This window comes from Anolis sagrei, chromosome 7 (assembly GCF_037176765.1).
Source record: "Anolis sagrei isolate rAnoSag1 chromosome 7, rAnoSag1.mat, whole genome shotgun sequence".
In the NCBI taxonomy this organism is placed as follows: Eukaryota; Metazoa; Chordata; class Lepidosauria; order Squamata; family Dactyloidae; genus Anolis; species Anolis sagrei.
This window is the reverse complement of record NC_090027.1, coordinates 21,584,711-21,607,983: the sequence shown is the minus strand read 5'-3', so window position 1 is coordinate 21,607,983 and position 23,273 is coordinate 21,584,711. Positions and strand designations below refer to the sequence as shown.

The 23,273-nt window shown below is 42.6% G+C and overlaps 1 protein-coding gene across 2 annotated transcripts in view; it reads right to left on the bottom strand.

Moving 5' to 3' along the window:
- XPO7 (exportin 7) overlaps positions 1–23,273 on the bottom strand; it is a 58,154-nt gene that overhangs the window by 29,608 nt on the left and 5,273 nt on the right. The window contains exons 2-11 of one of the 2 annotated variants that reach the window (XM_060786991.2): positions 17,476–17,622; positions 16,674–16,767; positions 16,050–16,216; positions 13,509–13,601; positions 10,568–10,672; positions 8,053–8,218; positions 7,081–7,154; positions 5,542–5,661; positions 3,342–3,488; positions 575–747 (exon numbers count right to left, since the gene is read on the bottom strand). In XM_060786991.2, the coding sequence (XP_060642974.2) occupies positions 575–747; positions 3,342–3,488; positions 5,542–5,661; positions 7,081–7,154; positions 8,053–8,218; positions 10,568–10,672; positions 13,509–13,601; positions 16,050–16,216; positions 16,674–16,767; positions 17,476–17,622 (1,286 nt within the window). The remainder of the gene's footprint in view (positions 1–574; positions 748–3,341; positions 3,489–5,541; positions 5,662–7,080; positions 7,155–8,052; positions 8,219–10,567; positions 10,673–13,508; positions 13,602–16,049; positions 16,217–16,673; positions 16,768–17,475; positions 17,623–23,273) is intronic. The other variant, XM_060786992.2, reaches the window with a different exon arrangement.

Genomic DNA, 23,273 nt, shown 5'->3' with positions numbered 1-23,273 from the left:
TAGAGCGCGAGACCCAAGAAACTGTCTCTAATGGCTGTAATAATAATAATAATAATAATAATAAGCTAATCAAGGTGGCCAATCGCAACACTCACATTTACCTCCAACAGACAAAAATTCTTTCTCTCTCCCTGGACATCATTCCACAGGTATATTAACCCCACTTGCCTAATTTTCCCACAGACTTCACAACCTCTGAGGATGCCTGCTATAGATGCAGGCGAAACATCAGGAAAGAAGGCTTCTGGAACATGGTCAGACAACCCGGAAAACACACAACAAACCAGTGATTCTGGCCATGAAAGCCTTCGACAACAGATTTTGCAACTGTTATGCAAGGAACACAGTAAAACCAATTTTCCCACCCCAAAATGGAGGTGCAACAATTAGGCGATAAAATACATTAGGACAGATCAATAAAAGGTCCTTCGCCAGAGCTGCTGAGATCCAGGAGTCTTTCAAAATGGCCAGGAACTCCTGATGGAGTCCCTTTCTACGCCACCTTGTTCCTGGTCCAAAGAGAGGGATAAGGGTCTGGATTCCCCCTCCATGGCTGCTCCAGAGCCTTTGTTACCTTAGTATGATGTGCACAGACTCCAGCCTGGAGGTGATGTATGCTTTGGTGACTTCGGGCGTGTAGGTCTCCAGCATGTGGGGCTCCGTGGCTTTGACGTAGGGAACTGAGGCTGCCAGCCGCTGCCACAGGCTGAGCAGGTAGTGGACGCTGTTGGGGGCAAATTCCCAGTGCTGCAGGGAGAGAGAGAGAGAGGGAAGGAAGCCGATTTAAAACATCACCTTCATAACCACAGCGGCCAGCAATGAGTAGGAAACAAAGCCAGGATACTGTGGATATATCTGGTTGCCAGTACACCCTTGAAAACTTAACCCAAACCTGGCAGTTAAGGACCTGGACCTTCTTACTTCTCTCCCAGCCTCTGAATTAAAAGAAAAAAGCTCCCTCATTTTTCCAGTTAAGTGTCCTTGTTCTTAAATGAGACTCATGTCAGGAAAAGCAATATGGGCCAAGGTCTACTTTTGTGACACATTAAGTGTTGGAATTCAACCCCACAGTGCCCAAGTCTCAAGTCCTCAACGAGGAGCAGTTACTGTATATACTCGAGTATAAGCCTAGTTTTTAGACTGGATGGCCCATGAGGTCTCTTCAAACTCTAGGATTCTATGATTCTATGAACCTGGGATAACCGCAACTCCTGAGAACTTTAAGCTGTGTTTGAAAGCAGTGATGAGTTGGCTGCGAGCGAGCAGACTAAAAGTAAATCCTGCAAAAACTGAGATACTCTGGCCTGGCCAGCCACCAGAATTAATCCAGTCTCTGACTGATTTCGATGGGGAAGCTCTGGTTCCGTCTGCCACTGTTAAAAGCCTCGGGGTTGTGTTGGACTCAATGCTGACGATGGAGGCCCAGATCACTGCCATAAGTAAGCAGGCCTTTTTTCATCTTCGCCAGGCAAGGAAATTGACATCCTACCTTTTGGTAGAAGCATTGGCAACGGTAATTCATGCAACAGTCACCACTAGGTTGGACTATTGCAACGCCTTATATGCCGGCCTTCTGAAGTCAACAACCCAGAAGATCCGGATGGTCCAAAATGCGGCGGCCAGGCTGCAAGCAGGATCATCTATAACAGTGGTTCTCAGCCTGGGGGTCGGGACCCCTAGGGGGGTCACGAGGGGGTGTCAGAGGGGTCACCAAAGACCATCAGAAAACACAGTATTTTCTGTTGATCATGGGGGTTCTGCATGGGAAGTTTGGGCCAATTCTATCATTGGTGGGGTTCAGAAGGCTCTTTGATTGTAGGTGAACTATAAATCCTAGCAACTATAACTCCCAACTGTCAATGTTGATTTTCCCCAAATGCCACCAGTGTTTACATTTGGTCATACTGAGTATTCTTGCCAAGTTTGGCCCAGTTCCATCATTGTTTGAGTTTCCAGTGCTCTCTAGATGTAGGTGAACTACAACTCCAAAACTCAAGGTCAATGCCCATCAAACCCTTCCAATATTTTTTGTTGATAATGGGAGTTCTGTGTGACAAGTTTGGTTCAATTGTATCATTGGTGAAGTTCAGAATGCTCTTTGATTGTAGGTGAACTATAAATAAAATCAACTACAACTCCCAAATGACATTATTATTATTATTATTATTATTATTATTATTATTACTATTATTATTATTATTATTAATCTTTATTTATACCCCGCATATTCAATCCCTCACCCAATCCCAGTAGTATTCAAATTTTAGTGTTTTGGGTATTTGTGCCAAATGAATGAAAATACATCCTGCATATTGGATATTTACATTCCAGTTCATAACAGTAGCAAAATTACAGTTATGAAGCAGCAACGAAAATAATGTTATGTTTGGGGGGTCTCCACAACATGAGAAATTGTATTAAGGGGTCGCGGCATTAGGAAGGTTGAGAAGCACTGATCTATAAGATCCCATATTACACCGATTCTGCAACAACTGCATTGGCTACCAATAGAACATCGGATCTCTTACAAGATACTGATCCTGACATTCAGAGCTCAAAATGGCCAAGGACCTTTATATCTTAGGGACCGTCTCACTCCTTTTTTCCATCTGTGGCTACTTCGATCCATCCAGAAAAATATCCTATACATATTGGGCCCTAGGGAGGTACACCTGGAAGCTACAAGGCGTAGAGCTTTTTTGACCTACGCTCCAATTCTGTGGAACTCACTGTCTCCATACATTAGAGCAATGTTGGAGTTGCGACCTTTTGTAAAAGCGCTCAAGACTTGGCTGTTTGGTCGTGCATTTAAGTAATCAGATCTAATTTGCCAAATATTCACTGTTGAATGTTTTTATGTTGAATGTTTTTATATTGTGAAATGCTACTTTAAATTGTAAGTCGCTCAGAGCACCTTGGTGGAGAGCGACTAATTAAGAAATAAAGTGAAGTGAAATGAAGTATCCTGTTTGTTTTTGGATGCTCTGCTATATTTTAGGGCAGTTTTCTCTAACATTAAAAACTATTTAAGAGTGTAGGTCACCCCATCTTAAATTATAGGATTTTTAAGTTTTGCAGGTGCCACAAGACTGTTTTGCTGCATCATCTGCCTTGAGATTTTGTGGCTCTGACAGAAGTGAGGTTGTGTCTTGCTCCTGTCTATATGCAACCTCATGTTCTCCCCTTGTAGCAAACTAAAATATTCTATAGGAGGGAATGCTCCAAAATAATTCCATGTAATGCAAGTGTTGGTTAATTTAATTCAAAACCTCATTTTACTTCTCCCACTTGGTTTCAGCGTGACTCCCGTTTCACTCCGCTGCAGCCATACTGATTCCTACCTGCAAACTGGTCACTGTGAAGTTGGCGATGAGTCGGATGACTTCTGGGTAGTTTTCCACTTTCACCAGCTCCCCCAGCTGGTAGTTGCTCTTCAGCCGTGCAAGCAGCCGACAGAACTCATGGTAGTTGTTGGGGTCTGACAAGCTCTGAGAACAAAAAGAAATGTGGAGTCAAGGTAAATGTCCAGCTCCCGAAAGCAGCAGCCAAACACTTACATTCAGTGTTTTCCTCCTTAGGGAACAGCAGACCCTGCTCTGCCAGGACCCAGAGTTTTCCAGAATTCCACAGAAGACAGAAACAAAAAGGGCCTCAAAACATAAAGAAAAACAGCAGGCAACTGCTCTTCCTATTGGCAATGCATGTTAGAAATATTAAAAATTAACTAGGTATTTTGATTACAAAAGTGTGAGTCAAGAACTGAAAGAGTGAGTAGGCTGAAGCCTGTTAAGAGTCAGTGGGCCAAAGCTAGTGTCGTTCTGAGGAGAGTGAGTAGGCCAAAGCCCGTTAAGAGTAATTGAGCCAAAGCTAGTGTCGTTCTGAGGAGAGTGAGTAGGCCAAAGCCTGTTAAGAGTCAGTGAGCCAAAGCTAGTGTCGTCATGAGGAGTGAGTAGGTCGAAGACTGTTAGAATCAGTGGGCCAAAGCTACTGTCGTCCTGAGGAGAGTGAGTAGGCCAAAGCCTGTTAGAGTCAGTGTGCCAAAGCTAGCGTCGTCCTGAGGAGAGAGAGTAGGCCAAAGCCTGTTAGAATCAGTGGGCCAAAACTAGTGTCACCCTGAGGAGAGTAAGTAGGCCGAAACCTGTTGGAGTCAGTGAGCCAAAGCTAGTGTCACCATGACGGGAGTGAGTAGGCCGAAGCCTGTTAAGAGTCAGTGGGCCAAAGCCAATGTCATCCTGAGTAGTGTGAGCTAAAACTCTGTGTGAGAGAAGCCTTGTGTAAGAAAGCTCCTGTCGTACACAAGCAGAAACACCTCTGACTTGAAACACCACACTAGCTTGGTAAAATCAGGAAGCACTTTATTATAGAAAGCAGTAAAAACAGTGAAACAGTAAAAATCCAAAATCCAAGATAATGAACTTTAAAAGTAAACCAGATCCATTAGTACACAGAAATCCAGGAAGCCAAGAACTTGAAACAATGAATCAAAACAGCAGGGACTCTCAATCAAAACTTAAAACTTGGCAACAACATGATACATGAAACAGAACACTTGAAAACGAATGGCATGAATTAACAACATTGACTCGACTGAGACACTGGTCTCTCATGAATCATTATAAACCCTTTCCAAAGGCCGAGACTGGCAGGAAATAATTTTCCCATTTTCCCACTAGATAATCTTTCATTTGTTGTAAACAAGCAGAGTGCTTGAGATTCTGAAAGTTCTGCCTCTGTTTGCTAAAACTTTGCTTTCTGTTCCAAGGTTTCACTATCCTCTCCTTCTGTACCTGGCACAGCAATCTCAGCATCATTTCCAGGCTGCTGCTCTGAGAAAAGCGGCAAAAGGTCTTTCCCAGGAATGTGGCCTTACTTCTGAACTTAACTCCAGCCTGGGCAAAACCTGCATCCCCAAACCCATCATCAGGAACATCATCCCCATTCCCATTATGAAAATCAACATGAACATCAGTTCCAACATGAACATCATCATGAGTATCATTCCAATCATGAACATCAGACACAATCATAGGCTGAACAGGCTGACATACAACGGCTTCAGTGTGAAGGCTGCTGCGAATAAAGCTGCTATGTATTTGTTTATTTGTGTTATAATAACAATACATAATAAAACTTTATTTATACCCCGCTCCATCTCCCCCAGGGGGACTCGGTGCAGCTTACATGAGACCACGCCCATCAATACAGTGCACACAATATAACACAAAAACACAGTAAAACCAAAATAAAAATACATAAAATGCAAACCAATATAATAAGCGACACAAGAATATAAAATCAAATATTAAAAACACAGAAGATTTCACAAGTTTATGGAAAATTTGTTCTTGTAAATAGTGCAACTATATTATTTTATTACAAAGATCACATTGGCCTGTGTTTTTCTGTTCTGTTTATCACTTTGGGCTACTGGTGCTGGGTCACGCTGCTGCTGCTAAGTTACTTTGCTATATGTTTATGAGGACAGCCTTTTGCCCACTCGCCCAACAATGTATACAACCAGGGCATTTAGCAATGGCTTACCTGGGGGTTTTCCAGTATTCGTTTGACGCCATCAACGAGATGAGACAAAAATTTTGCTCTTTCTGCATTGTTAAATAGGGACCTACGGACAGAAGCGATTTGCACTAGACACGATAAGACCTAAAGAAAGCAAGAGGAATAAAACAAAGAAGCATGAGTTGGTGGTGAATCGTGACCGGGCCCGGGGGGGGGGGGGGGGGGGGGCATACAAAGAGTTGTACTGGCAGTAACGGACAGACCAGAAAGCAAGCAAACTGGTCTTCTCATTTAGGAAGGGGGTGTTCAGGGGAGAAGCTTATCTCCTTGAGCTCCAATATGGCCATAAAACCAATCCCCAGAACCTTTTCTTTTTTTTTAAATTTTTTATTGATTTATCACAATTATTACATACTGTTGCATTTTATACATCAACCTCTTTAACATGTTGTTTTGTTGTTTTGCTTTGACATTTCCTCCCCTTTTTTCTTTTTTTCTTTTTCCCCCTTTTTTCACCTCAGTGCTCCCCTCCACCCGTCTCAAGCCACATTTCTTACATTTCATCTGTCCAAAATTTCATTTCTTCTTGTGACGGTAATTTTCCTTCCTTATTTTTTAATCCATTTACCACAAATTTTCCCCATATAGCATCAAAATCACTTTGTTTCCATATACCTTTTTTAACCTTTAATATACATGTCAGTTTATCATTTAATGCTATTTTCCATGCTTCCTTATACCACTCCTCTATTCGTATATTCATTTCTTTTTTCCAATTCCTTGCTATGAGCAGTCTTGCTATAGTTAGTAAGTTTGTTATTGCTTCTTTATCCTCCTTTTTCAGTTGCTTATTGGTATATAATGATAATAAGGCTATACTAGGACTTTTGTCTATTTTCATATTCATTATACTTTCTATTTCTCTAAATACTTTCTCCCAAAAATTATTTACATATTTACATTGCCACCACATATGTATATATGTTCCTGGTTCTTTACACCCTCTCCAACAATTTGTTGAATTGTTTTTATTCATATATGCTATTCTTACCGGTGTTAAGTACCACTTCCATATTAACTTGTAATAATTTTCTTTAACACGTATCGATAGGTTTTTTAAATGTCTTTGTCCCCATAACTGTTGCCACTCTATTTCACTTATTTTTATCTCTAAATCCTCTTCCCAAATCTCCTTAAGGGTACTCTTTTTTATTTTCCCATCCTTCATTTCAATTAGTATCTTATAGATTTTGCTAATTATACCTCTCAAGTTTTCATGTTCTTCTACTGCCCTTCCCTTCTGTATTATTTGTTCGAATTGATTGAGTTGGCTTCCGTTTCTATTATTTTTTTTCCAGTTTATTAACCATTGTTCTAGTTGTATACAATGAAACCATGATAATTTTATTTCTTTAAACTCTTCCAACATCCTTTCCCTCTTCATTTCCACCTTCATCCAATCCCCTATTCTATCTAAATTTATTTCCCCCCCAGAACCTTTTCAAGGGGAATTTTAACTGTAGTAATGCCCTTGTCATAGCCAGACTAGAATGTGGCACTCACCAGAGGTGAAAACGTGGGAGGGATGGAATGGTACAGGTCAAAAAACAGCTGTAAGGTTGAGGAATCTAGAAATGCTGAAAGAGAAACAAACATAATGTCAGCATGGTTGCCTTAAAAAAAAGTACCTTGGCAGGATGGCTGGCCCCACCAGACTGAACTCAGGCCCTGAAGTCCATCAGTCTCTGAGTCAAGGGAAAATCATAGAATCATAGTTGGAAGAGGTCTGGTGGGCCATCCAGTCCAACCTCATTCTGCCAAGAAGCAGGAAAATCACATTCAAAGCACCCTGATAGATGGTCATCCAGCCTCTGATTAAAAGCCTCCAAAGAAGGAGCATCCACCACACTCCGGGACAGAAAGTTCCGCTGCTGAACAGCTCTCTCTCCCACACAGTCAGGAAGTTCTTCCTAACGTTCAGGTGGAATTTCCTTTCCTGTAGTATGAAGCCATTGTTCCACTGCATCCTAGTCTCCAGGGCAGCAGAAAACAACCTTGCTCCCTCCTACCTATGACTACCCCTCACATCTTGATCTGTAGCCCTCATCACCTCTCCTCTCAGCATTCTCTTCTGCAGGCTAAACATGCCCAGCTCTTGAAGTCACTCTGTTCTCACAGGGCTTGTTCTTCAGACCCTTGATCCTTTGAGTCACCCTCTTCCTCTGGAGACATTCCAGCTTAGAGTCAACATCTCCCTTAAATTGCAGTGCCCAGAATGGGGCACAGTATGATTCCAGGTAAAGTGGTCTGACCAAAGAAAAATAGAATAGAGGGGGAGCATGACTTCCCTGGATCTGGGTACTAGACTCCTCTTGATGCAGGCCAAAATCCCATTGGCTAACAAGAGCTAAGGATGTCACTGACCAAGGGCACCCACACTGAGAGAATCATAAAACTGGAATAGACTCTGAGGGCCACCCAGCCCAACCCAATTCAGGTGACATCAAAGTGGAGAGCAGTATTGTTTCTTGTTACCTGATCTCCAGCTGGTGGGGATCTGCACGGTGCAGAGGTCGTCCGAGGACTCATCTGTCGACGTACCAATGAAGTCAAAGTTCAGGCAGTTGTGTGTAAGCTTAAGGAGCTGCATGAGGAGGCCGTGCTGGCTTTCGTCATTCAAGTTCAGGTTTTTACCCGACGCCTAGACAAAGAAAACAACGTCACAAAGCTTAACTGATGGACAGACTCTTAATGGATAAAAAAGATAAAGGTTTCCCCTGACATTAATTCTAGTCGTGTCTGACTCTGGGGTGGTGGTGCTCATCTCCATTTCTAAGCTGAAGAGCTGGCATTGTCCGTAGACTCTTCAAAGGTCATGTGGCCGGTATGACTGCATGGAGCACCATTACCTTCCCACTGGAGCGGTACCTACCCATAGTGATAATTTTTGGCCCTGCCCATAGTGATAATTTTTAGTGTCTTAATGTTTTGATTTCATATTGTTGTGTTGTTTATTTACATTGGTTTTGTATTTTAGGTTATTTTATTTTTTGATTTTCTGTTGTGTTTTTGTGTTATATTGTGTTTACTGTATTGATGGGCGTGGCCTCATGTAAGCCGCTCCAAGTCCCCTTGGACTGACCAAAAGGTTTAATGGTTCAAATCCACGGAGCGGGGTGAGCTCTCACTGTTAGCCCCAGCTTCTGTCAACCTAGCAGTTTGAAAAAATTCAAATGTGAGTAAATCAGTAGGTATAAATAAAGTTTTATTATTATCATTATTATTACCTACTGATTTACTCACATTTGAATTTTTTCAAACTGCTAGGTTGACAGAAGCTGGGGCTAACAGTGAGAGCTCACCCCGCTCCGTGGATTTGAACCATTAAACCTTTTGGTCAGCAAGCTCAGCAATTCAGCGGTATAACCTGCTGCACCATCAGGGAGCCCTTTTTTTCTTAATGGATATAATAATATATTATTATGTATTAAGGCAAGATACAAATAAAGTTTTATTATTATTTTACTGACACAAAAACACAGTATGACACAGCCATTATTATTAGTTATTATTATTATTATTATTATTATTATCACCTTCATGGATAATAACAATAAAAACTTTATTTGTATTTCGCCACCATCTCCCCAGAGGGACTCAGGTCGGCTCACAAAAAGCACACAACAGTGCAGCAACACACAAAATACAAATCAATAACAAAGTAAATTTACATGACAATATTTGCATTAAACAACATACAAATCCTACTGATTTAAAATCCAATGAATGAAGCAAAGGCTGAAGATATAAACAGGCTGTTTATTGTATCAGAGTATTTTATTTCCAGAGTAGGAAAGGACAATGACAATGCTAAATGGCTTACGGACTTGGACTTGGTGAACACTGACCACAAGATGTATTTTTAATTGCTGCTAGTTTATTGTCTGATTATTTTAATCAGTTATAACTGTGATATTATGTGTTAAATTTGTGTGTTGTAATTTGCACTGTATGTTGTAATTGTTAGGCATCGAATTGTGCCTTTTGTAAGCTGCCCTGAGTCCCCCCTAGGGGGTTGAGAAGGGCGGGGTAGAAGCACCTCAAATAAATAAATAAATAAATATCAGTCCACAAAGTGCTAACAGGAATCACTTTTATTTATTTATTTTATATCCCATCCTTCTCACTCCCCTGAGGGGGAGGACTCAGGGTGCCTCACAACTGGCAATAATTAGATGCCAAAAGCAACAATTATAATAACAATTACAATTAAAACAATTAGTTAAAATATCAATGATAAAATATCCATTTAAAATTACACAAATCCAATGTCACAATCCGAGGTCTGTCCATTGTCAGTCACATAAATCATTTAAATTATCATCACTGTGTCTGCTGCTCGAATGCTTGGCCCCACAACCATGTTTTCTAAAGGACAGGAGGGGTGTGGTGGTGACCTAATTTCATTAAGGAGGAAGTTTCACAGATGGGGGTCACCACTGAGAAGGCCCTGTCTCTCGTCCCTGCCAATCGCGCTTGCAAGGGTGGTGGAACCCAGAGCGGGGGGTCCCCCAACGATCTTAACCTCTGAGATGGATCATAGAGGGAGACACATTCGGACAAGTAAGCTGGGCAGGAACTGTTCAGGACTTTATAGGCCAAAGCCAGCACTTTGAATTATGCTCGGTAGCAGACTGGCAGCCAGTGGAGCTGGCACAACAGGGGGGGTTGGTATGCTCCCTGTACACCGCTCCAGTGAGCAATCTGGCTGCCACCCATTGGACTAATTGAAGCTTCCAAACAGTCTTCAAAGGCAACCCCATGTAGAGTGTGTTGCAGTAATCTATTCGGGATGTGACAAGAACATGGACCACCGTGGCCAAGGCAATCACTAAGTCCTTGGGTTTAGTGATTAAGGTAATAATCATGGATGAACCAAAGGCAAAATGACTGGAGCACAAGAGATGGCACACAATCACGGCTCCTAAAAAGGAGGATTTTATCTGATGCTAGGAGCCACTTTCCCAAGTCCTTCCCAGGCCCTTCTTACCTGTTTTAACAAATTGCAGGAGAGCGTGAAGATATCAAATAATGAAGAATCCCGGAATGAAGAGGCTATTTTCCTGTGCTTGGTCAAAGGGTGCGTAGTGTCTGCCTGGAGAGGGAATTTGGGAGAGGAGAGCAGGAAAAGAGAAGAAGGAGAGAGGTCACCGTGACAACTCCATCACAGATTGGGAGAGCCACTACAATGGAGGCGATGGCAGGCCAGCAGGGCACCCCATAAGCTGCTTCCAAACAGGCACAAGGCTCCTAGGCCTGTAACTCCAGTTTGAGCGTCTCTACACGGATGTTAACTTTTTACCAAACTGTCAATAACTGCCTAAAGCACTAATAACGGATGTTTAAAAAGTTACAGTCTGTCCATACTGTTGAGCAGCCATTTGGGCAAAGCTCAAGCACTCCCTACTTGGCAGGTGCAGCTCTACTTCCAGCTGATGGACTTTGCGGAGACCCACCAGCTGGAATGAAGGGCACAGAAATCCCAGTCCTCAACCTAGAACCTGGCTATCAATAGGGACCTGTTGTTAGACGAGCCCATCTGGACCATTCCTACTTCTGAATGGAATGACCAGTGGCAATTTATTTGTTTACAGCATTTTTATTCCACCCTTCTCACCCCGAAGGGGACTCAAGGCGGATCACAGACATTCAATGCCGTTACACAGGACAGACAACAGACAGAGGTATTTTCCCCCCAACTTCGGCGTCCTGGAGGTTGTGCACAATTCTGGCCACAGGGGGTGCTGTGACTCCATCCTCTATGACAAAGAGTCCTTGATCACAGACCTACTCCTTTCTTTGAACGCCGGCATTTTCTGGTACTTCCTTTTTATGGTGCCATAAAATATCTCCCTGCTTAAGCGGTGCCTAATTTCTCTACTCACAGCGGTTTTCCAACTGCTTAGGTGGACACTAAGCTAGGCTAAAGGTCGGGTGCTCACCCCAACCCAGGCTTCTAACTGCCAACTTTTCGACTGGTGTGATCTTATTGCTGCTGGTGATTAACCAGCTGTGCTAAAGCCCGGCCCTAGGGATGGCTATGTAACTTTAAGAACAGCAACACAAAATAACCACTTAGTATTTGTGGTAAAGAAACAAGTATCAAGTAGTCATGAGCACGAAATTTGTCCCATTCGTTTTATTTGTGTTTTCATTTCTTTCTGTCCATTCGGATGGCACAAAATGGAAAGGCCCCTCCTGAAATTAAAATGCAATTGATACAAAAGGCAGGCGGACCTGCTTAACGGATGGATTGTGTGGGGCCTGGCAGGGCCTGGAACCAAGCGCCGAGTAAGGAGTGCTCCTTACCCGATGCTTGGCTGCAGGCCCTGACAGGTCTAGATGCATAGGCCGGGATGCCTGCACCCATAAGCTCAAAGCACCTAGGCCTACGGGTGCAGGCTTTGGGCGTACGCACCCGGGCTTGGCAGGGCCTACAGCTGATTGCTGAGTAAGGAGCTGCAGGCTCTGCGAGGTGCTTTGGGCCTATGGGTGTCCATAAATGGATATTTTGGCCCTGGGCCTACGGGTGCAGGCTTTGGGCGTACGCACCAGGGCTTGGCAGGGCCTACAGCAGAGTGCTGAGTAAGGAGTGGCAGGCCCTGCGAGGTGCTTTGGGCCTATGAGTGAAGTCCATAAATGGATATTTTGGCCCTGGGCATACGGGTGCAGGCTTTGGGCGTACGCACCCTGGCTTGGCAGGGCCTACAGCTGAGCGCTGAGTAAGGAGCTGCAGGCCCTGCGAGGTGCTTTGGGCCTATGGGTGAAGTCCATAAATTGGTATTTTGGCCCTGGGCCTACGGGTGCAGGCTTTGGGCGTACGCACCCGGGCTTGGCAGGGCCTACAGCTGAGCGCTGAGTAAGGAGCTGCAGGCCCTGCGAGGCACTTTGGGCCTATGGGTTAAGTCCATAAATGGGTATTTTAGCCCCAAAAACAAACTATCTGACCTCCCAATTTTGGGAAGCTCAGATGAAAACGGATCCGGGGGGCTACCAAAAGTTGGGAAACAAAACGGATCAAGGTAAGTCCCGAATGCAGGTAACTAGTATCAAGCAAAAACAATTAATGGTGTTAGAACATAAAGCAAAAGGAAAGGTAGCTTTTAAGGCCACTCTGGTTTGCAGTTATATACAAACATGGTTGTGTCTACATCAAATGCTGGCCCTGACAAAAATGAAAGTTGTGGTGAGCATGATTGCTCTTTGAAGCAGGAAGGAAAATAAAATGCTAAACAGGACAGTGTTTTCAGACTGTCTTAAATAAACAGCACTTTTTTAAAGCCCCTCTTTTCAGCCCAAACTCACAGTCCCACTGAATGCTTGCAGGGGGCACTGCAGGGCAAACAATGGAGGCAAAGACTCAGAGCATGACTCCACCCCTCCCCCACCCCAATTCTGTATCACTCCTGTGGGCAGCCAGGCCACTTTGGGCTTCCCAAAGGAAACCGGACACATCAATGAGGTGATGAAGGATGCAAAATGGAGAGGTAGGAGTGGAACATGTCAGCCTTCACTACGCTAGTGCCATATTTGACAGGAAGGGAGATCATACAAGCAGAAAGCAGTAAAATGAGATCTTATATGAATATACAGTCTTTTGAGTTGGAGCAACACTCTTTGTAAACTCTAAGCAAGAAGAAAGGGTGCTGCTGTTATGAAGGATTTTCTCAAAGGATCAGATACTGGAAGAACGTAATGGCTCTCTGACATTCAGAAAAGGGAATCCCACCTCCCACCTCATCAAAAGTGTGTGTGTGGGGAGGGGGAGGTCTAGATTGTGAAATTTTCCTTAGGGAGAGGTGACCAAGACTCAATTCCCAAGGTCCCGTTGCTTACCACCAAAAGCACACGACTGTACAGACACAAACCAGCGCACAGAGACACACAATGAGCGTCACACAGCAAAATGAATGAGAAAAGTTGACACTTACTTCGCTGAGGAATGCTGTAGCACTTACTTGGTTAATTTCATTCGTCAGTTGAGAGAGAATGGTCACTCCTATGATGCAGTGCTCTACACTGTCCTGAGGAAGGAACGGGGAGTGTCAGAGAGAGAAAGAGAAAACGGGTGCAGAGTGCAGGCAGCAGGGACAAAGCAACAACAAAGTCTCATTGCACAACAGGAACGAGGAAGAGCCACAGCCACTACCACAGATTGACCACTTCTGGGGGTCATCTTTTAAGTAAAGGCTATTTCTATGCTTCCTGGTTTCATTTCTTCGCAAGAGCACATCGTTAACTGTGGAATTCACTGCCCTGAGACATGATGTCAGCGAGGAAGTCAGATAATTATCTTTAAGGGGTCACAAGACGGTTGGTGGTTTTCACACGAGGTCAAACAAATTCAAAGGGAAGTCTAAGATGAGATTAAGAGTGGCCTTCAAATATGTAGAAAATGGAGTAGGAGGCAGGGTTGCCCTGCTGTTCTAAAGGGCAGGATGAAAGCCAATGGGTGGATTTTGCAGAGATACACAGATCGGGGCCAAAATGTAGGAACAGCAGGACTGGGAAGGGATGCTGTGTGTGTTCACTTATCTGCAACAAAATATGATTAGCAAGGAAGCTGCCTTGGTTTGGAATTCAACTCCACACTGCCCAAGTTTCAAGTCCTCAATGAGGAACAGTTTAGTTAGCTTAGTATAGATTAAGGCAGGGGTCCACAAACTTTTTAAACAGAGGGCCAGGTCACAGTCCCTCTAACTGTTGGAGGGCCAGATTATAATTTGAAAAAGCCATGAATGAATTCCTATGCACACTGCACATATCTTATTTGTAGTGCAAAAACGCTTAAAACAATACAATAATTGAACAATTTTAACAAATATAAACTTATTAGTATTTCAACGGAAAGTGTGGGCCTGCTTTTGGCTGATGAGATAGGATTGTTGCTTTATTGTGAGCTTTCAAGTCTTAGGTTCAGACTTAGGTTGACCCTGAGCGAGGCCTGGGTAAATGACCTTGGAGGGCCAGATATGGCCTCTGGGCCTTAGTTTGAGGACCCCTGGATTAAGGGTTTCATTTCCCCCATGTCTCCTGAATAACAGTTGGGAATATATATATTTCTTCTCTTTTTCTGCTCTCATTCTGATTGGTTATTTATAATGGATCCATTTCTACTGCAAGCCTTATTGAATCTGCTTTCTGCCTTCTTACACTTTAGTATGGAGAGTATGTCCTGTGTGCTTTGCGCTCTCTCTCTGCTTGTGTGTCAGGAGAGATTTACTGCTTGATTTGCCCTCTCTTTGAAACCTTAGAAGAGATGGGTGTCAGAGTAGCTCAAGACCCAGTTCTTTACCACGAAGAAATGTAGTTAGTTCCTTATTATTGTAAATAAAACTTTTGTGATTTTTAAAGATTGGACTCTGCATGTTTGCCTCCTAAGCTCTTAATTCTTTACAGCCATATCACACGGCACTTCATGCTCTGCTCGCTAATGAGCTGATGTTCAACTTTTGTATCCTGTTTGTTTTTGGAAGCTCCACTGTTTATTTTAGGGTAGTTTTCCCTAACACCTTGTCATTTAGGTTGGGACAAAATGAAAGAAACACATTGAACAGAGTTATGCCCCACAAGTACTGTTGGAACTACATTGCTTTTAATTTCTAGTTACTTTGAAAACTTTTTAAAGGGGCATTTGGACAGGACCTCTCATGCCATCCTCTTATCAACCCTGAGGTGTTTTTTTTTTTAAAGGAGTAACAAGTAACTTAACAAGCAATGCACCAAGCAGCGAGCTACATATAGCAATACACTACTTATGAAGGGCAACAGGAATTTCGTACTTCAAGAAAGGAACTTTCTAAGCTCTGGCAGATATTGGGCCCTCCTTTACTGGAAGTTATTAAGGATAACTAGACAAGAGTGGACAGTGGTTCCCAAACTTTTTTGACCAGGAGCCATTCTCCAACATTAGTACCAAAAGGATTTTGGTCAACTTTGGATTCAGTTTGGTTATTTGGTGAGCTAATTCAGAAAACTGCATTAGATAGACCACATCAGCTCTAGTTTCTGATACAGAACATATGCCATCCAGTAGTCGCCATCTGCTTGCCCACAGAAAACTATATTTAATAAGACTCGGTACTATAAGAAAATTTCGCAAGACCAGTCACTCTTGTTGCAACCAGTGGCCTGCAAGAACTAAAATATGGTTCGTGGCCTCGCCGCTAATACAAACTGTAAGGTTGCGGCCCATATTTTAGTTCTTGCAGACCACTGATGGTCCATGGACTGGGAACCACTGTGCCACACTGAGAGAGATGCCCCCACAGCCCCTTCCAACACTGCAAATAAGGGGGACAAAGGCTATCTGTGGGCAGCAAAGGATTATCCAGTGGTTCAGCCCCCTCCCCCCAGTCCCCAATTCCTTGCAGTATAGTATTCCTCCCAGTGTGTAGAAGATCATGACAGCAATCTTCATGTTAAAACCATGATATACTCAGAAAGGGAAGGCGCTGGAAGAGAAAGCTAACCTGTAAAAACCTTGTGACGTCCGTGATGACGTTTCTGAAAACATATTCGTCCTTCTGGCAGTCAAACCAGCCCAGCTTTGTGATCCTGGCATAGAGCTGGATTAGGGCTTGGGTCACAAAGGTTGCCAGCTTGGGCCTGGTGGCCAGGTAGTTGAGCACATAGTTTCCTGGAAGGGAAAGAAGAGGAGGAACCAGGTGAAGGACAAGGGGAGGTGAGCTCCAAACCACCCAGGCAACTGCACTGACTGAAAAGGAATGGGTTTTCCTCATCAGGTTTTATGTTGGGTCACGCTTCAGTATAGGGCTAACAAATTCTGTCAAAAAGTAACATGCATTTCATTTAAAAATACTTTGATAACAATTGATACAAATTATTGCTGTTGCATGCCTTCAGAATCATTTCTGACTCTAAAGCATATCTGTGGAGGAGCTGTCATACCTTTTGACAAATTGCCTGGTTTGGAAATGATAAGAGTCTATAAAAGCTGACATAGTGCTCTAAGTTTGGTCCCAAAATGACCAGGAAACTATTGCAGTTTCTCACACTACTGTTCTTATATACTTTTGTGCATCTCAAAGAAATTATCTGGATCCCTTGGCAGGGTTTTGGCTTTTTTTACTTACGGATGTCTATCCGCTGTTCCAAGGGCAAAGGGTTGTTTGTGCGCGACACCAGTTTCGTAAGGCATGTAGCTGCCAATAGCTGGGAGTAAGATGACTGTAGAAACAAAGGAGAACACAGAACAAAAGGGAGTAAATTGGAGGCAAACAGTAGCAAAGGAGAGGCTTCCAAATTAACAATTAGCAGTTAAGGGTGCATCTTCATTCCCAACTCTAATTAGGCTAAACATGGAGCATGAGTGAACAGGAACTCTCTCCTTGCAGAATTAGGGGCCATAAATATCAGCGGGAGGTTGTCTGCAAAATTGCTCTTAAGGTGCTATGTTTTGTGGAGGTGCAGAGGTCCAACATGGCCTCTCGACCCTTGGAAACTATTCACCTCAGATTACAATACTCTCCGACTATGCAAAGCAATGGATTTGTATTATGTCTTAAGTGGAAAGACTTGACAGAAATTTCTCGGTTATTCTAATCCAGGTATCTCATCTCAGCACGAGGATTTTGGCAAACCCCCCACTTTAAAACACTCCTGAAATATTGCAAGGGAAAACTATCCAGGTCACAGACCCTCAAACTGTTGGAGGGCCTGATTATAATGTGAAAAAAGCATGAATGAATTCCTATGCACACTGCACATATTTTATTTGTAGTGCAAAAAACACTTATGTGAAATGTTAATTTTGGGGGATCTTGGCTCCACACTGGTCTATGTCCCTGCACCAGGTCATGAAGGCAGAGCCCTCAAATGCCCAGTGCTTGCTTCAGTGTTTTGAGAACAGAACAGTGGGTCAAAAAGCCTACATACACTCCCTCTTTCGAGAAGAAGCTGGCACTTGTTCAAGCAGTCTGGGCTATTGGTGAACTCCACCAAGGCCTTCTCCGCCTGCAGCCGCGTCGTCGTGTCTGTCGTCTCGTACAGCTGCTTGCACAGGTTCTCTAGCTGGGCTAGACTCTGAAAAAGAACAGATAAGAACATTCAGTTAAGAAATGAACAATCAAGAGGACCAAAGATCTAAACATGACAAGTCATCTTCCCAAGTATCTGAGGAGATGTCATGCAAATCTTAGAATGAACTTGTTTTCTGCTGCTGAATGGATTTAACTAAAATAGTTAATAATAATAATAATAATAATAATAATAATAAGATAAGAAGCAACTGGAAAAGCTTACACGAAATGAGGATTTAAAGATCAAACTGAAAAGATTCTGGCACAAGCCAGTCAAAGGGGTCCCAGTGGTGACTGGCACACTGGTGCAGTGCCTCAAGACCTTGGCCTGCACTTAAAAACAAAATTACTATCAGTCAGCTGCAAAAGGCCACCCTATTTCGATCTGCACACATTATTCGCTGATGCATCTCACAGTCCTAGGCACATAGGAAGTGTTCAATGTGTGACCCAATACAAAAGCCAGCATAGTGATCTTGTTGGCTTTTTGTTGTTGTGTATCTAATAACAATAACAATAACAATTTTATTTATATACCACCCTCTCTCCCTGAGGGGACTCAGAGCAGTTTACACATAAGGCAGACATTCAATGCCTAAGTGAGTACAAAACATATTAAATATACACAATAGAGCACAATAATAACAGTGTGTTTACCACGAAGGATTAAGCATTGAAATAAAATATAACAGAATAGTCAGTAAGACATAATTAACTAAAATAAATAAACATTACAACAAATACCCTCAAAACAGTTTAAAATACAGTTACATTAAAAATGGCTGGTGCCGGTGTTCCTTTAAGATGTATTATGGCAGCCATATAGCGCAAGTGGAGTTGGCTAGCATTCCGAATAGGTAACGTGTTTTAGTTCTCCTCTCCATATGATAAAGTGCATAAGTGAGTTTTTAGAAGTCTCTTAAAGGAGAGGGAGGTAGGGGCCGTTTTTACTTCTTTAGGAAGGGAGTTCCAGAGATGGGGAGCGGTCATGGAGAAGGCCTCCTCCCACCAACTGAGCTTGTGACAGGGTGGGACCGACAGGAGGGCCGCCTCCATTGATCACAGTGCCCGAGATGGTCTGTATGGGGAGAAGCGTTTCAAATTAATTGAAAAGGGATGCATCAGAAGGTGATCAGGTTTTTCTTTGGGGAGGGAGGTTAAGCAGAAGTTGGGTGAGCTTTTTTCCTGCATGGCAGGAGGCTGGACTAGATGATCCATGTGATCTCTTCCAACTCTATGATTCTGTGAATACTTTAGTTGTGTCTTTAGTTGTATATTACTGCAGGGCAAAGGAATGGACCACATGGCCCTTGGGGTACCTTCCAACTCTATGATTCTATGATATTTATAGATTGTTCACAATTGCCAGTGAACAGAGGCTTGTGGTTAGAACAGCAAAAGGGTGGAGATTGTTCTCTACCAAGACTGGAGGATATCACCCTCTTGAACCTTGATAACAGTAGTAGTGAGTATAGCAACTATGCAGCAAGAGAGAACTGTACATATTAGATAAGGATGAGGCAGCTAGCAAGAAAAGCAGTAAAGTACTTGCTAAAGTTTTTCAACGCAAGAATATCCCCAAAGAAAATGCACAACGGCTCCTGCCCACTTATGTTTTATAGGATCTGTTTCATTCAATGCCTGTTGGGCACCTGTGGAATTTTCATAGTCTAATGTATGCGGTACTCGTCTCTTGGGAAGCCATTGCCAGGATAGTCCCCTTTAGCAGAAAAAAACCTTAAGTGACCAGAATTGAAAAATCCATTATTCCTGCAGAGACTGTAGCTTTGGTATGCCAGTTTCTGGAGCATGACTCAAATTCCTTCATAAAGAGTAAACATATATTCACAATAACAGATGAACTGTAATAAAAGGATAACACAAGGTATTTTGTCAGCACTGCTTCAATCACCCGGCTACTCAGACTGACAGAACATAAAATACAGTTATACAATTCCTGAAGAAGACATCTTCCCTAAATTCCTATGAACGTTAATATAAGCAACAAACTAGGGATTTAACAAATATAGGAAGGCAATATGTCTACCAAATATTGCTATAACTTTGTAAGTTTATTTTGAGGCCACCCAAAATCTCTTCGAACTCCACAGCACTGAGAAAGGTATACAATTTCCTAACTATTGTGAAGCAGATTTACAAGAAAAGATCTAAGAAGGAGTTTGCAAATAAAGTGCCAAGACTGTAAACTACATAGTTAGTTATAAATAAAACAGGAAAACAGAATTCAAGCCATTGTCTATGAACATTTGATCTAATTCAGGGTTTTTGCAGTTGTGACCCGTTTTCCCGAAAGCCCTTCTCCAGAGAGAGATCCGACTGTAAGAAACCTGGTATGATGCCCTATTTGTGCGAATTTTAAAAGATTTAGCAGCAATGTACACATCTGTCTATTTTAAGGAATTATTAACCATGCTACAATAATGATGCATTTTTGCTCTCGCTCTCTCTCTATGCATGTATGTATGTGTGTATAATTGGCCAGTTTATGGATATATTTTTAAAGGAGACACGTTGTTTTCATTGTCTGAAAGCCAAAACAAGTACTTTTAATGTCAGAAGTATTTAATAGGAAAACAATGACATGTAAAGATCAAGCCTAGATGAGAAACAGACGAAGGCTAAATTGCCTGTCAAGGTTGCTGAGGTTTTCTAGATCATTTCCATGTATATGTTATATACACACATATGGCAGCCAACTGGTCTATAATCTGTTCTGTGTTATCCTAAAACTGGGAACAAACCTCACATATGAAACTATCTGGCAATTAGCCATAGAAAAAAGTTTGAGTAAGGAGAGCAAATTGACAAATCAAAGAGAAGAATATATGGGGACATCTGAAAGCAAAGCATCACAACTATACCTTCACCTTAGCTGCATTAACTGACGGAATAGCCATGCATTGACTACTTCCTTACATTTATAGTAAGATCAAACTATAACTACATTAGGAAACGCATGAAAACACAGCTTCCCCGTCTCCAGACATTTTAAATCTGTAGGCTCACTTTTTCCATTGTAAATTGAACAAGCAGATTGTGACATCTAACAAGAAAGAATTCATTTAAGCAAGGATTTACTATGCAGGTGCTAGGACCGAACAAGTCTCTCAATTCACATTAATACAAAGCAAACATTTTATGTTCTGTCAATGTAGCAGAGCCAGTTAAAAAACTTGGGAGCCTCTCTAATTTTCAAGCATCATCCACCTGAGTCAATTGCAGCGGTTTACTGCCCCAAAGGCCAAAAGCACCTGCCTGTATGAACCGCTGGCAAAGCAGTTTTTCCAGGGTGCGAAAATGCAAGGTGAGTAAATCACAATATGACAAGAGTCCATGTCTTCACACAAACAGTGTTCCCTGCCAGAGGGAAAGATACAGAGCAGGAAAAAGCCAGAGAAGCTCCACAAAAAGGACTGAAAAGATGCAGCCACCAAGTGAATGGAAAATGCCTACCAATCACACATGGGACTCACAAAAGGATGTGTCCTGCACGGCCTGGTTCACAGAACAGATCTTTGCTTGCAATATGGGAAAATTCCAGCCTTCTAAAACTGAAGCATAAGCTGGGTTTTTGGGCTTCTGGAAAAATACCTGAAATTAAACCCAATAGAAGTAGCATACCTGCAACTGCCACCTATCCCCTCCCTCCTGCCCACAACCTGAATTCTAATCCTAAGGCTACTGAAGCCAATTTCAATCAAAAAGTTCCTGCAACTTCATTCTCAACCACATTTGGAGGAAGACACTTTGGCATGTTTTACCACAAGTACTGTGAGCATGTGGCATTCATTGTATGTTCCCAAAAACACAACAACAACAACAACAGAGAAAACAGTATTTCAAAAGTTTATATGGAGGTGGTGAGACTTTTCTACCACGGTTGTTTGGATGAGGAGATGAGATTGCCATCTTTCAAAGGAGGAACTGATTTTCCAGATTTGGCTAAGTCATAAAACACGACTTAAGGCCTGCAAGTAGCAAGCACACATGATCAAAGATCAGGTTGTCATCAGCTACCTTCCCACAATTATTTTTTATCACATTCTCGAGGCAGGAGAATGTGCCCAGAAAAGGAGACTGTCTGTCTCACACCTGAGTTCTACTGATTGTGTCCCACCAAAGAATCCTGGACTCAATTCAACCCTGAGGACAGTTCTCATCTTCTTTAGTATACTCACCATCACTTAACACAGATTAAAACCAATGTCTCTTAGTAGCATCATCCACCACAAGACTGAGATCAAGTCAAGCCAGTCAAGACCTCAATGATATTCCACAAAGCTTACAAGCATGTGCTCATCAAAACCACACGCTACAAAGGATGGGAAAATGCTTCAACATCACTACTCACTACACACACGAGAATGAACATCAACATCTGGGGATCCACAGGTTGAGAACCTCTGGCATAGAGAAAGGCTAACACCCCTGTGGAATTTGTTTTGCTGTGTCCCTGTTCAGAAAATTTTGCCTCACTTTCTGTCCCTGTGATCACTGGATTTTGAAAAAAAATTGCTTGTTGTGGAAACAAGTATTGGTGAGAAAGCTTCAGTGGAGACACCTTTACCCTATAATAATGCTTTCAGGAGTAAATTTCCCTTCCAAGGGACAGATTTCCTTCACTTCCTGTTGTCTCATTCCCAGTTCTTAACCATGAGTTGGGTGTAAGTTGGATGTTTGTAACTCAGGGACCGCCTATACAAATGGCAGAAGTCCCTGCTTGGTGGTAGAGCCTTTGATATCTGTAACAAGAAGGATCCACGAAGTTGTGGTGGGACAGACCACCCTATTTGTGCCCTTGATGAAGGTCTTCTGCAGGTTAGGCTAGACAGAAATGGGCAAATTGTCTGGCATAATGCAGTGTGCTAAACAAACCTACAGAAAAACAGATGCCTGGTTGCTATTAAGCTTATGAGTATCTGAGAAAGAACAGATTTTATGCATTGCCTAGTAAGATATTTATATTGTGACAAAAGACCCCCAAAGACTCAGAAATAATTATCTTCAGCCAAAATTTCAGTCCAACCAAGCCAGAATTTAGATTAACAGTAAACTAAAGCACAGATTCACCACCACCTCATTTCACTTGCTTAGTATCTGGAAAAAAAGTGTTGGCCACTATGTGTATGATAAGAGCCAAGTTGTTTTTTTCTATGTGTGTCAGCTACATCTATTCTGCCTCTTGTTAATGACCATTTACAATTCTGGCAGAGCTAGATAGTACCCATATAAGAAGGTTTGGCAGTTTCTGGTTCCTCGGGAGGGCTTGCAAAACGGTTTCAAAACATCCCTCGATCACCCGATCACCATAGAAAAGACAATTCTGAGGGAGACTTCCCCTCCCCATATTAAGTGAGGGGGCACTTCAGCTCCCATCGGAACTTGCAAGACCACTCTCTATAGTTGTGTTAGCCTGTAAACAAACAGCTCACCCTTGCGGCTCAAAGAGGAAGTACCAGAAACTATGGCTGGGAAAATAATAACAAAAATAAGGCCGGCAAAGCAATGTTTAAGGTTCGCCAGGCACTCAATTCTTTGCTACCACCCAAACCCTAAGGAGACTGAGGAAAGAGAGACAGCCCAGTTGGAAAGAGGAGCTCACAGCAGCAGAGAGAAACAGAGGGAAGTGAGCAA